The 14,473-nt window shown below is 53.2% G+C and overlaps 1 protein-coding gene across 2 annotated transcripts in view; it reads right to left on the reverse strand.

Moving 5' to 3' along the window:
* Nucleotides 1-14,473, reverse strand: part of FGD3 (FYVE, RhoGEF and PH domain containing 3) — a 65,260-nt gene that overhangs the window by 12,733 nt on the left and 38,054 nt on the right. For both annotated transcript variants that reach the window (XM_037798473.1, XM_037798472.1), the window contains exons 8-15: nt 11,676-11,814; nt 11,130-11,188; nt 8,857-9,003; nt 7,840-7,932; nt 6,578-6,657; nt 4,968-4,998; nt 3,760-3,867; nt 3,153-3,215 (exon numbers count right to left, since the gene is read on the reverse strand). In XM_037798473.1, the coding sequence (XP_037654401.1) occupies nt 3,153-3,215; nt 3,760-3,867; nt 4,968-4,998; nt 6,578-6,657; nt 7,840-7,932; nt 8,857-9,003; nt 11,130-11,188; nt 11,676-11,814 (720 nt within the window). The remainder of the gene's footprint in view (nt 1-3,152; nt 3,216-3,759; nt 3,868-4,967; nt 4,999-6,577; nt 6,658-7,839; nt 7,933-8,856; nt 9,004-11,129; nt 11,189-11,675; nt 11,815-14,473) is intronic.

A 14,473-nucleotide genomic window follows, 5' to 3' on the forward strand; every position in this document is an offset into this window, starting at 1 on the left:
GCCAAAGGACCGCATTCCTCACCCAGACTTTGTTTGTCAGAAGGATCCTGGATTAAATCCCTGAACACACACGTGCTCCAGCACTTGCTGTTCCTGGCAAAGAATGTCCTCTCTCCTCTGCTTTGCATTCTTGGGTCTTCCTGACCCTGACAAGCTCCGCCCCCCTCCCCTCTCTCTCACTCTCTCTCTGTCTCCCTTTCTCCTCCTCCTCCTTCTCCTTCTCCTCCCCCCACCCCCACACCTGCACATGCCACCTCCAGGGAGCCTTCCCTGACTAAGGCAGCCCAGAACGATCAGCTGATGGACAGCACCTTCTACCTATATACCTGGTTTTTCAACCTGAGTTGTAGCGTCTTTTTATTACTCAAACTCCACTTCCCTCCTACTTGGAACTAAGCGAGTACTCAGGCGCAGTTCACACGCATGTGGGAACAGTGACACACACAATGCGTAGAGGGCATGAGCTGTTTTTCCCAAAGCTCAGAAACAGAGGAAAAGGGGAAACAGAACTCTATTTTGGCTGGGGACTATCAGCCTGTCCCATTTGCAGCTTAGCACCTAAAAAGTGAGGGATGGACAGATTCTTGCGGTTAACACGTGTCAGGGACCCCTGGGGCGGATGCCCCTCGCGGCAGACCCCCGCTCCTTGGACGAGCTGCCTTCCCAGCAGATTTTGGAGCAGAGCAGAGGGGAGTGAGGCTTTCTGTTGATGCAGGGGACGGCAGGTGCAAAGGCCCAGGGCATGGAGGAGAGGAGGGGGCCAGGAGGGCAGGGAAGGTGGGCAGAGCCACACTGAGGAAGCACTAGAGCATTTTCTTCAGGGCTGCAGCACGACGCCGTTCCCTCCAGGCCCCCGGGGCACCCTCAGACTTGCAGCGCGGGTGGAAGCCACCAGGGCGCGCGGGTCTGCTCAGCGGCGCCACCGTGTGGACGCGCGCGCAACACCCCCAGAGATCCTCGCTGATCTAACAACAGGGTCCTCTCCCCTTCCCGTTTGGTATTTATTCCAAAATCTCCCCCTGCACCTCGCTGAGTCATCTGAAATGCTTCCTTCTCCCCTGACCTCATTTTTTTCCGGTGCCCGGCCAGCCTGGTAAAGGCTGGGTCCATGCAGGGCCATACAGCTTTTTTCCTTGCAGAATTGCCTGTTGGAAAAGCCCAGTTCAGGTGCAGCCCCAGCCCTGGAACCCCAGCCTGATTCGGCTCCCGCTCTACAAGGGACGCACACCCAGGAAGCATGGACGGGGCCAAGTATGGGGACAAACGTTTCCTTATTAAAAACTTAAATTGCCCAATGAGACGGCTGGAAGATCCTGGGGTACGCTAACAGGTGCCCCCCCTCCGACTCCAGGGAAATCTGTGCTTCCCAAGTGGGGCAGGGTGGGGTGGGGGACAGAAAGCCCAGGCTCCAGCCCAGGACCCCCTTTCCAGCTGCCAGACCTTGGCCAAGTCATCCCCCCTGCCCTGAGTCCCCATTTTCTCTTCCATAAAATGGGGGTGATCCTGACAAGCCCCAGAACAGCTGTGATAATCAAATGGGGTCAGCTTTGTGGCCTGGAAAAGAACTCTTAAGTGTTGGTGGTTGTGCCGGTTTGGATGTATTATGTCCCCCAAAACTCCATATTCTTTGATGCAATCTTGTGTGGGCAGATGTATTAGTGTGGATTAGATTGCAATTCTTTGAGTGTTTCCACGGAGATGTGCCCCACCCAACTGTGGGTGATGACTCTGATTGTATAGTTTCCATGGAGGGGTGGCCCTGCACATTCAGTGTGGGCCTTGATTAGTTTACTAGAGCACTATATAAGCTCAGAACGAAGGAGCAAGCTTGCTACAGCCAAGAGGGACACTTTGAAGAATGCACAGAAGCTGAGAGAGGAGCTGCAGATGAGAGACATTTTGGAGACGGCCTTTGAAAGCAGATTCTTGCTCCAGAGAAGCTAAGAGAGGATAAGCACCCCAAGAGCAACTAACAGTGACATTTTTGAGGAGCTGAAGCCCAGAGAGGAATGTCCTGGAAGAAAGCCATTTTGAAAGCAGAACTCCAGAGCAGATGCCAGCCACGTGCCTTCCTAGCTAACAGGTTTTCCAGACACCATTGGCCATCCTCCAGTGAAGGTACCCGATTGTTGATGCCTTACCTTGGACACTTTGTGGCCTTAAAACTATAACTTTATAACCAAATAAACCCCCTTTATAAAAGCCGATCCATTTCTAGTATTTTGCTTAATGGCAGCATTAGCAAACCGTAACAGTGGTGAAGTCTGGAGTGAAGCATTTGCTGCTCTGTGCCTTGTTTGGGCACATGCACACACTTATGACAGAGTGCTGGCCGAGAGCGAGGGGAGAGGGAGGGAGGGGGAGGGAGAGAGGGGGGAGAGGATGGGGGAGAGGAAGGGAGGAGAAGGAGAGAGGGAGGGAGGGAGCAGGGAGGGGGGTGAAGAGAGCAAGGGAGCCAGAGGGACATATGAAGGGGATTTGTAGGAGAAGCTGTGGGGTCGTGCTGCAAAGGGGACAGGACATGGACCCCCGGGAGAAGCTCCCTGCCTCAGAAGTAAACCCACTGCCTCATTCCTCCTGAGCCTGGAGAACAGCAGACAAAACAGTGGTGCTAGAGAGAATCACCTTCCAGGCAATCCCAGCCCCACAGGAGTCCAGGGCCATATCCTGCTGTGGGCGCTAATGGTTACTAGGTCCAGCAGTGAATAGTCACGGCTCCTGTTTATTGAACACCCACTCCATGCCTGGCACTTGGACTCATGCCCCTAGTGAGTCTCCTGAGCAGTCTGGCCGTACAACAAGGTGGTAGCCAGAGGGAGGGAGGGGATGTGTCCAGGGCCATGTGGCAAGTGTTCCCCTGTCAAGGCGGGGGTCCCCCCAGGTCCTCCCTGACCCGAGCGCTCACCCCCCGGGGCGTGGCCTGCCTGAGTCTGCAGCGAAGGCCCCCTCTGCTCCTCTCTGCTACACCCCAGGCCCCAACACACGGCTCTGATGGCATTTTCCCTGGCACCTCTGGGAAGTTTTCCCTGGGACAGGCCCCCGCAGCCAGGGCTCCAGATCCCTAACCCAAGCCACCCGCCCCACCTGCCTCGGCACAGCCCCCACCTGGTCTCCCACACCCCACCTCTGCAGACACTGCCATGGTCACTCACCCCTCCAGCAACCCCACCACCGTCGGCCACACAGGCGGGCTCCACGGAGCTGGTGCCCACGACCTACAAGGGGACAGAGAGAGTGGCGTGAGGCTCGTGGCCATGTGGGATCACATCTGAGGCCCTACAGTGATGTTCCAGAGAGCCCTCGGAACGTCTGTCCCCTGTGGCAGGCTCAGGGGGACAGGATGAGCAGGCGTATCTGATTGGCCCTGTGATTTTGGGGTGGCCCGCTCCCCTCACCGGGCCTTGTCCTGGGATGCAGTTTCCATGAGGATAAAATAAAGATAAAAGACTCCGGGAAGCTCGGGCTGCTCTGCCATGGACACAGAAGCTTAGCCAGCTCCTGTTCTCCCACCTCACCCACCTGGGCGCTACCTGGCCCGGCACTGACCCCAGCCTCAGTTTCCCAGCTGGGCCTCAGCAGGCACTCAGGAAAGGTGGGCTCGGCACCCCACTCGTCCACTGCATGTCCCCCCTGGCTGCTGGCACGAGGCAGATCTCAGGGCAAGAAGAGCCTCGGGGGCCACCAGCTGGAGCCTCTAGGGAGCTGCCCCCCACACCTGGGCGAGGATGGAGGACAGACCCCGAGGGGCTGGGTACTAACGGGGGAGTCTGGTGTGAGGGTGGGGTCCTCGTCTTGGCCGGGTGTGCTGCTGAAGGCTTTGAAAGTCTCACTGTTCTGCCTGTGCTTCTCGATGGTGGCCCTGATGACCTAAGGGAACATGACAGAGGCCATCAGAGAGGACGCCCAGGTAGGCAGGAGATGTGCACACCTCCTGTCCCTGTTTACCAGTCATCTCATCTCACCCTGGACCAAATGCTTTGGGGTGCAGGTTTTGGTAACAGCCCCGTGTCCGCAATGAGGAAACTGAGGCTCGGCCGATAAAGGTGGAGCAGTGGTAGAACGCCTGATTTTCACCCCAATGCTTGCAGGTCCTGCCCCCTCCCTGGTGCTGCAAGTTGCCACTTTCTGGGAAGGTTCTGGGCTGATATGATACGAGAGCACGGCTGCCGCATTTCCAGTTCACCCCCTCAGCATCTCCACCTACTGCCTGTCTGCATTTCTATTCTCCTCTTTTCTCACCCAGAGATTTTCATTCTGTGCATTCTGAAAGCTGGACGTGCCCCAATGGTTGGCAATTGCCCACCCTGGCCAGGGCACTCAACGTTTGGCACCGGCCTGCCTGCAGCCCAGGCATCCCTGAGGGACTGGACAATTGCCCCCCCATCTGCTCCCCAAATTTGGCCCTCACAGGGCCTGTTCTGTCCCCACTCTGGCTGGCCCCAAGCCCTCCTGGAAAGCTGTGATCAAGCAGCTCTCTTTTCTTTCCAGATCACTGCTGCCTCCCTAGCTGGCCTGTCCTCGCATCACCCCCTCACCCTCCAGAAGCTCTTCTCGTGCTTCTCACCCACTCCTGCTGCCACGGAGAAAAGGCAGCAGTCAGCTCTCCCTTGGGGTCTCCCAGAGGTGTTAGAAAGGGGCCCCCAAAAGGACTCCTAGTCAGGACAGCTCAGATCCCCTCAGGCATGAGAACTCCTGGCCGGCCTGTCTCTCCAGTTCCCCTTATTTTTATTTTTTGGGGTCAGGAGGTGGGAGCCTCAAACAGCTAATGGGTCGAGAGTCTTGGGGGGTCCAAGGGTGCTTATGGAAGTGAACAACTGGAGCTGCATTTGCTGCAACATAAGGGCCAGGCAGGGACGTCAGGGCCAGGGAGGCTCCAGGAACACCTGCCCGCCTCTGCCCCAACAGGGAATCACCCACGATGCTCAAGGACTGGTCATTTGGTTGCTTTAAAGCATTAGCAGCTTAACCTGAATCCATTCTTTCTTCTCTTCTTCTGTCCTGTAAAACCAAAAACAACAGTTTATCCAGCCAGCCTTGGATCCAACCATAGTTACTCTCGAGCACTGCGTATAAATGCAACTCTAGGGCTTGGAAGGTTGGCCCTGAGGGTTGCTAACCACTCATGGCCAGGTGCAGCCAGGTGTGGCCAGGTGTTGTCAGGTGTAGTGTGTGAAGCCCCTCTCTCTGATCTTTACCTGATAGTGAATACAAATCCATGCATCCCTATAAACTCCATGGGGTCTCTCTGAATTATAATGTGTTATGATGAAAATCTCACACCATCGGTGGCCGTGTGACAGGCTCTCCCATGCAGTACGGTCAGAACACAGACTGAGAGCTGTCTTAATGCGTGTTGCTGAGAGCCATCAGAATTTAAAACCCACATCCTACCCTTTGACCAGCAATTCTTCTTCGGGAATTGCCTTATGGACATAACGACACATATGGGGCTATTTGCCATAGCAAGACTCTGGAGGAGCCCATTGGAGCTGGTCAATAATTATGGTAGACACTTGGCAGGTGAAATCACTGTCCTCCCCCCTACATGGGATCAGACACCCAGGGGAGTGAATCTCCCTGGCAACGTGGAATATGACTCCCGGGGAGGACTGTAGAGCCGGCATTGTGGGATGGAGAATATCTTCTTGACCAAATGGGGGATATGAAAGGAAATGAAATAAGTTTCAGTGGCTGAGAGATTCTGAAAGGAGCCAAGAGTTCACTCTGGTGGGCACTCTTATGCACAATATAGACAACCCTTTTTAGGTTCTAATGAATTGGAATAGCTGGCAGTAAATACCTGAAACTATCAAACTACAACCCAGAACCCATGAATCTTGAAGACAATTGTATAAAAATGTAGCTTATGAGGGGTGACAATGGGATTGGGAAAGCCATAAGGACCACACTCCCCTTTGTCCAGCGTATGGATGGATGAGGAAAAAAATGGGGTCCAAAAAAAAAGGCACCCAGTGTTCTTTTTTACTTAAATTGTTCTTTTTCACTTATTCTTATTATTTTTGTGTGTGTGGTAATGAAAATGTTCAAAAATTAATTTTGGTGTTGAATGCACAACTATATGGTGGTGCTGTGAACAACTGAATGTACACTTTGCATGACTGCATGGTATATGCATATATCTCAACAAAAATGAATTAAAAAAAATAACTATGGTAGAGAATTATGCTGCTTTAGGAACTGACACTTGGATATGGGATAGTTTCTGATAAATTAAATGAGTAAAAGCAAGATGCACAACAGGCCGTACAGTAGACTGTCATTTCTGACTTTTAAAAAATTGAAACATATGCATGAGCACAGAAAATTCTGAAACACTTAAGAGACGGTTAAGAAGGTCTGTGGGGGCAGGGAACAGAAGGGGCACAGAGGCTTAATTTTCACTGAATTCTCCTTACTACTGTTCAATTTGAAACCATGAATAAATAAGTGAATACAACGAATGAACAGATAAATACGTACCACCAGACTATGTAGTTTAGAAAAAGAAACAACCTGCTAAAATTTCAAATCACAGACACTTATTCACACCATAGCAAACACTTAGACCCTGCCTTACCGAGTCTGCAGCTCCAAGGACCGTTTCTTCCCTGTTATTATAAACGTTGGTGCTGCGTTAGGCTTGACGATATCCTGCACCTGAAGAAACAATGACAAAAACAATCAGTCATCACTGCGGCCTCATGCCTCTTCGATGTAGAACTCTTTCCCTGAGAAGGTGGAAGACAAGCCTGTGACCCCAGCGGCCCACAGGTCTGCAAGGAAGCAGGTGCCAAAGGCAGGATCCATTAGAAGCTGGATTTTATTCCACCCAGCAGTCCTTGCACCAAGTGACAACCAATTATGCTCCACTAGTAAGAAAGGGTACTGCCAAGTAAGTTGGGGTACATGTATGACACATCCTGATTGTAGAGATTTCAAATATGAAAAAAGGGCATCTCAGAATGGAAATATGGCCATGTTTTACACAACCACACCTCCAGAGTCCATTCTCTTGTATCACTTCACAAGATTAGAAAGCAAAATAGCAGATGTCGGGGTTCTCAAGGGTTCTCAGATATAAGCCGTGTGGCCGAACCGCCTGGTTGCAGTATTTTGGGGGCGGGGGCCTCGACAGCAGAGCTTTATCCCAAGCTTCAAGATTGAGAACCTCCACATCAACCGAATATGACTGATTTCATAAAGACATGCTAGAAAGACGGTTTCTTCTAACTACAAGAAAAGGGATCTTTTTCTCTCATTAGTTGTTATTGTCAGTGGCGTTCCTTAACCTAGATTTGGAGACTTTCAAGGTAAGAAGGGATTTGGGGGTGTCTCTGAGATCAGTCTGGACCTTTGTGAAATGACCGAATATTCTTGATTTAGCAAATGCTTTGGGGGTGCGAGGCACAGGCCGTGGCGACTGCTCCCCACTTCACCCCTGGGGTGCCCATCCCCACAAGGCACAGAGCACCTGTGGAAGACGGTGACAGCAAAGCAAACAGCCCATGCTGGACAGTGCTGCCCAAGTATCTGAGAGGTCCCCAGGTGCACGTGGGAGAGTCCCTGCACCTGGAGCCAGGCAGGTGGCAAGTCTGAGCCCACACTTGCTACCCCTGTCCGTGCACCTCGTACAGGTCCTTTTAGCCTTCACGTTCACCCTTGGATCTGGAAACGGGGCCCCAAGTCCTGATGTGGCCGGTGACAGGGGTCAGCAGGGGTCCCACCACTCAGTCCCAGAACGTGGGCAAACCGGAGGTCCACCTGACACTCTGCGGCCCCCAGGCCCAGAGCCTGTACCAAGGAGAGCCGAGGGGCAGGGGGAAGGTGAGGCTCACCCACCTGCAGATCCGAGATATCCATCTTCTCCCGGACACTGAACTTCTGGCCCATGAGCCTCAGTTTTGGCACACAGTAAAGGATCATGCTGCTGAACTGCAAGGTTAAGCACGGGTAAGGTCAGGTAAGCGACTCACCATGGGGAAGTGCCAGAAAGTAAAACACATTTAAAAAAACACCACAAGACATGCCTGGTAATTTTAACTACGGTTGCAACTTTGAACAATGAGGCTGAAAAGATGTCTTTACTTTGGGCTTCTTTTTTTTTTTTTTTTTTTTTTTAATTTGCCAACCATGAACATGGGTGAATCGTGTAATGAAAAACATTTGGAATGAGCTATTGCAACAATATGGGTGCATCTCTTGAAGGCATTATGTCCAGTGAAAGAAGCCACTTGACATTATGTGCCATTCTGGAAAAGGTGAAATTATAGAACAGAGGACTACTCAGAGGTTGTTAGATGCTGCGGGTTGAGGGGAGCTCCTAATTACAAAGAAGCAGCACAAGGGAACATTCTGGGGGTGACTTAATTGTTCTCTGTCTCAATTGTGGTTGCATGGCTGTGTTTCTCATGACTCACGGAACTGCCTCGCAAAAGTGACTTTTCCTGATTGCACATTTTTAAAACCTTGATGTCTATTCCTCCCAGCCAAAGAGGACTGTGGTTGGCTTGTTGTATTTCCTTCTAGTCATTTTTCCCCCCTCCCTCCAGGCCAGGTTTTGGTCCTGGGCACAGGTTAAAGGCTGACACACTGCAACAGTTCTCTCTGCTGCAAACTGGAGGCTGTTCAATTCGAGAGAAGGCAGAGTGGGCTGAAGAGGAATCCTGGACGTTAGGGATAAACACACAAGATATTCGTGGCAGAAGAGGCCCAGCTGCTGTCAAAGGGTGTGGAGCTGCAAGGCATTGTCTGGCCAGGGATGGGACATGTTTGGGAAGGGAGCGGCCAGAGCCCTGCTGTGGTCATCCCTGGGGCCTGAGGATGGAGGTGAGGTCTAGGACAGGGGCTGGGGCTCACCAGGAAGAGGTGACGGTCCTGAGCAGTGCCATTCTTGGCAGACAGCTTCTGGATGTGCCCCTCCTTGACCAGCTCGTCAGCTGGGTTCACGATGTCCTCCTCCCCACCCAGCTGCTCATACACCTCCAGGAGCTTGTGCATCTTCTCCTGCAAGAGACAGACAGGAGCGTGGACCCAGGGCTCAGGCCTGATCCAAAACCACCATATGGGGATCTCAGAGGAGGAGCCCATTAGCAGTGGGGTTGGAGGGAAAACATGGATGGAAGGGATATTCAGTTGGGTTCTGAAGGATGAATAGGAGTTCGCCAAGCAGAGAATACTACTAGTAAAACAACCATGGCTTGCTGGGTGCCAGGCCCTGTTTTACACACAGTTGTGTCTTCACTCCTTTAATTCTAATCTCAACCCTATGACACAGGTACCACTATCATCTCCTGTTTATAGACAAGGACGTAGAAACATGGAGAAATTAAGTGAATAGCTAGTTGCAGGTGTTTCAGCCAGTGAATTGGGACTGGACCCAGGCACCCTGGCTCCAGAACCTGCCCTCCTAACTTCCATGCTGGCTTCCTCTTGGAAAAGAAGCTGCAGTCAGAGAAATGCCAGGCATCCACCAGTTTTGCCTGCTACAATCTGTGCCCCCCCCCCCCCTTTCCTTCTGATAAGCTGGGCTGGCTTTCTGTGCCACTCTCACACCACTGACCTAGGCCCAGGCACATGTCCTGAAACCTCAGCCCATCAGCACGTGGTCTTCCTCTCTGGCCACAACATTTGAGTCCGGTGGTCCTGGGGAGAGGGGCCACCCCTCCAGGCCCCAGGTGCTGAGCTTCCAGCTAATGCAACCAAGGCTGAGCTGAGCTGGCAGGCACACGGCACGGTGTCTGAGCCCTGCATGCAGCCATTGGCAGTCACTGCCTTTGACCTTGAGCTGGCCCAGCAACAGCCCCCCAAAGCAGGTCGGTGGAGCTGTGTCTTCTGCTTCTTGCAGGGTGCAGACGTGAAGGGCCTCAAAGGGCAGCAAGGGAACCCGGTGGTGTGTCTGGGGGCCTGTGGGTGTGTGTGTGTGTGGCATGAACAAAAGGTGACTGAAGAAAGCTCAGGGCTGGGGGAGGGTGGATGGGAGGGCAGGGAGAGGAGGTGAGGGTCCAGGGAGTCTGGAAAGGGTGAGGCAGAGAGCTGGAGCTCCCCCATCCCCCCCAAAACTGAGCAGGGGCAGGAGGCAGAGGCCTCCCAGGTCCCCAGGTTAAATGACACTAAAGGCAGGCCTGGGAAAGGAGCAGCAGTCAGGGCCACACTGCCTCCCACACAGCCTCGACCCCTAGGCAGGTGACAGTGGAGAACCCCCAAAGAGCCACAGGCTCCAGGCCAGCCACATGGCCACGGGGCTCCCAGACACGGCTTTTTCTCTTATTAGTTGTAGTTTGGGGGTGTTAAAAAGGGGGAATTAAATAAAGGGGACTAAGAGTGGAGCTGCAGTGGGGGCTCCCCAGGTCCAGGGAACACCCCCCCCCCACACACACACACACACCAAAATGAGCATGCTATCCATTCTCACTTTGGGAATAGACTTAGAGTCAAAGCAATTTTCCCTTTCCTTTTCCTTCCAAGAAAACAACAGTGTATGTGTGGTGGTAAACGGCAGCCAGTGCTGGGTCTTGGGATGGGGACACAAGGCGGGGACCGGGGCTTCTGGAGCTTTCCAGAGAACCCAGAAACTTGGATTCTCCTGTGAAATCCCCTGATCTTCAATTATGGGTAAAGACAAAAAAAAATTTTTTTTTTACAACCGTGTGGGCTGCCAGTGTGCAGGGCAAACAAAACCCTCCTGAGGACAGGGCCACCCGGAACAACCTGCTCTAGCTTGGGCAGCCCAGGCTGCCTCCGGGACAGGCCACCTTGAGGTCCCCCAGGTCCTGGGACTGGCTTTGCAGAGCTGCTCGGCTAGCCTTTTGCACCCCAGCGTTTGCACTGAGCTGGCTCATGCAAGGCACTGATGAAGCGTCACAGAATGAATGAATGAATGAATGAATGATGAGAGGTAATTCTTATTGTGCTGTTCTCAGCACTTCACGTAGACCAACTCATTGACTCCCCACCACAGTCTGGTGAGACGGGGTCTGTTAGCATCCCTGTTTTACAGATGGGGAAACTGAGGCACAGAGCACTGGATAACTTAGCCAAGAGCACAGCCCTGTCAGACTCCATGGAGGATGGGTGAGTGGGAGGGTGCCCTGCCGCCCCGAAACATGCCTCCACGCCCACCCTGGACTCACCATTTTGCGAATGGCTGCGTTGGAGTGGTTGGCAGCTATGGAGATGAGTTCCAAGGACTCTGCAGGGAAGACAGTGGAAGAGTCGGCCGGCTGGGGCCAGCGTGACAGTCAGAGAGCCTATGGAAACCCATCCTCCCAGGACCCCTGAGCTTGGGCATCTTTTGGCATAGAGGCTCTGCCTGCTGCACCCAGGCCCTTTCCCGTGGGTGTCCACCCCAGGCTGGACCAGAAGGGGTGGCTTGCAGCCCTGCAGACACACAGCAGGTTCTGGGGGAGTCCTGAGGGGTCACACCAGGGGGCTTCCCCAACTCCTGCACAGACCCCGCCTGGTGTAGCCCGTGCCCTGGGAGTGCAGTGCCTGGGTCCTATACTCGGTACACGGCTGGCATCTGGCAGCTCCTTCCACAGAACTTCGAGTAGGGGCAATTCTTCTCTGCCCTCAGAAGTTCTAAGACACTCCCCAAGTTTCTTGGATTTCTGCAAGTGCCCCTGCTCACCAGTCATGGAACCAGGCACTGTCCCCCCTAGGAGTCCCCCCTGGCTCACTCTCGGCATCCTTGCGGTCTGGTGCGTCCCTGGGGAGCCTCTTCAGATAGTCTTTGAGAAGCAGCTCGTAGCGAGGGACCCTCTGCACAGGCTCTAGCATGTGATGCTGCAGCGTCAAGTTTCCACAGAGCTCCTGCTTCTGCAGGGGGAAACCAGAGAGCAGAGTGGAGTGCGGAACGTCCCTCCAACTCCCCGTCCCCCAGCAACACACACACACAGATGGGGCTCCCTGCCCTGCTCCGTCACACCACAGCCTTGAGAGGCACCCCCTATGGTTGTCACAGACCACATGTTACAGGTGGGGAAACTGAGGCTCAGAGGGTCCGAATGATGGAGCTAGGATTAGAACCCCCGTAGGTCATCCTAAAACCACTGCTCACTGTGTCTACACCTCCTCGATTGAGAAAAGAAATGCATGGACCAAGACTGATTCTTTCCCTTGAAAATGACTTTTTTCCCCCATTCGCTTAGATCCATGGGACCTGGAGCCCAGCCTCACTCCTCTCTGCTGAGAAGAGCTTTCCCTGACTCTTTCTGCAGAGAACTGGGGTTGGCATTTCTCTTCACCCCCAGAAGCCTGCTTCTGACCATCCTTCTGTCAGACTCGACTGGCTGCAGACCCCCAGGAGAATGTTTGGGTGGGTGGGGCTGGGATCACACACGCGTGTGCACAGACCCCTGCTGCCCCAGCCCCACACTCCTGAGGGGTCCCTAAGTCACCCTTTTCCAAAAGACCAGCGTCCTTTTGAGATGCAACTTCCCACCTCTCTGCCAAGCATGTGCCTGCAGAACCACGTAGAAACATCCGGCACTGTTGCACTGTCCACCCACCAGGAACCCCTTGGGTCTCAGTGTCCTCTTCCAGCTCAGGGCTGGGAACAGGATGGCGTCCAAAAACAGGAGCTCAAAAACCTTTTGGATATGAAGGGCTAGAAGATCAGCAGCTTGCAACAATTGTTTCAAGCAAAAATCATCCAGGGACAAGGAGGAGTAAGATAGTAACATAATCTCAGAGTATCTCCCTACAGGAAACTTATTAACAGAGAAACAGAAGCAGCTCTGCCGCGGAGGAGCCTGGCAGACACCACCTAGAATTATCTGAACATCCTCAGCCCCTAGGATGGGGAATTTGCAACCCACCGAGCAGGGTACAGGAAAAAGAGCCTGTGAAATTCCTACCAAAGATGCATGACCTGAATCAAGTCATGGAGAAACAGAAGACAAACCCACACCAAGAGAGTGTCCTCCAAAGCTGTCCTGTGGTCTTCAGGATTGTCAAGGTCGGGGGAGACCAACAGTGAAGATTGTTCTGGATGGAAGGAGACAGATATGACCGAATGCAGTGTATGATCCTGAGTTGGATCATGGACCAGAAGGAAAAAAAGAAAAAAAAAAGAAAAAAAGAACATTGTTGGGTCAAGGCCTGTGGCCCATGCATTAGAGTTCTATTGTATCAATGTCAAATTTCCTGATTTAGGGAATCGTGGTTACGGAACAGAATGTCCCCGTTTGCAGTTAGTGACAAAAGCCTACAACATCTCCGGCTTTGTCTCAAAGCTTCAAAAATCACAATCATCCTATGTGCATATTTAGGGAATGATTAAGTAAGCAAGGCAGTTGTAAACAGTTTGCCATTTTTTTTAGCTTTCCCGTAAACGCTGGAAATTATTTGAAAATACAAGTTTAAAAAAATGTTCGGCATGCTTTGGACTCAACAAAGGAAACCTCAACGGGCCAACAGAACCTCAAATGGCCATGCGATGCCCTGTTTCATCTCCGTCTTGGTCCTTTGGAGGATCCAGGGCCAGATAAACCCTTGTAGGACACTGAACAGACTCCCTGGCTCTGCCCACTGGATGCCAGCCACATCCCCCATCCTGTTCAGTGGTGAGCCCCAGAAGTCTCTGCAGACATGGCACAGTGTCCCCAGGGGAGCAAAATCAGCCCCATGAGTCTGGCACGTGGAGAGCCTCACCGAGCTGCTCCTGGCTGCTGTGACCGCTACAGGGCCCTGTGCTCCTTGGGCAGCCCGGGCAGGTGCCCACCAGGCTCACGGCCCTGGTCGAGGACCGCGGATGGCTACCTCCTGCCCCAGCCCCGATGACAGCTGGTCAGGGAAGGCTGACGTGTGCAGGAAGCAGTGTCCGTCCTGCACTGGCCCCTGGCGGTGGCCTGTCCTTCCGGCTCAGCAAGGCATGCATGAATGCCATGTGCTCTGCCGTGTGCATTCGGGAAGGGGACAATGTCGACATTGGCACATCCCAGCATTTATGCCAAGGTGGGGCAAGCTCCTTCCCCTTCCGCCTTCATCCAGAAGCCCAGAGCCGAGGCACCCACTGGGCTGGCAACTTGGGGAGGAAATCAAATGACTCCTGATTTGTGTTTTTTTCTTCGCTTCTTCCTCAAAATGACCAAAGCAGATCCTAACGCGCTGGTGTAAATTTAACTAGATTTCAACACCTCCAATTATAGCTTCTTTACTCCCAATAAAAGAAGAAACACAGGGCTTGGGCATGTAGGTTAGGAGTGCAGCTGGCTCCCTGGGAGCTTTGGAGAGGAGCTGTAATTACAGGGCCCTCTCTAAGTCCAGCAGCAAAGGGACGGTGAAGTGGACATGGCCGCAAGGGGCCATGCTGCTGGGCTCAGGGGAGCATGTCGTAAGGCATGACCTGCAAAATGGGGCTGTGTCCTCCAAGCACCCTGCTCGGGCTAGGACCCATATGTGCCATCTGTGGGAGGGATGACAGCAGTGTGTCGGGCTCTCTGAGCCGCCAGCTGCCCCACAGCCAGGGCTGCTG

Source organism: Choloepus didactylus, chromosome 10 (assembly GCF_015220235.1).
Source record: "Choloepus didactylus isolate mChoDid1 chromosome 10, mChoDid1.pri, whole genome shotgun sequence".
Classification (NCBI taxonomy): Eukaryota; Metazoa; Chordata; class Mammalia; order Pilosa; family Megalonychidae; genus Choloepus; species Choloepus didactylus.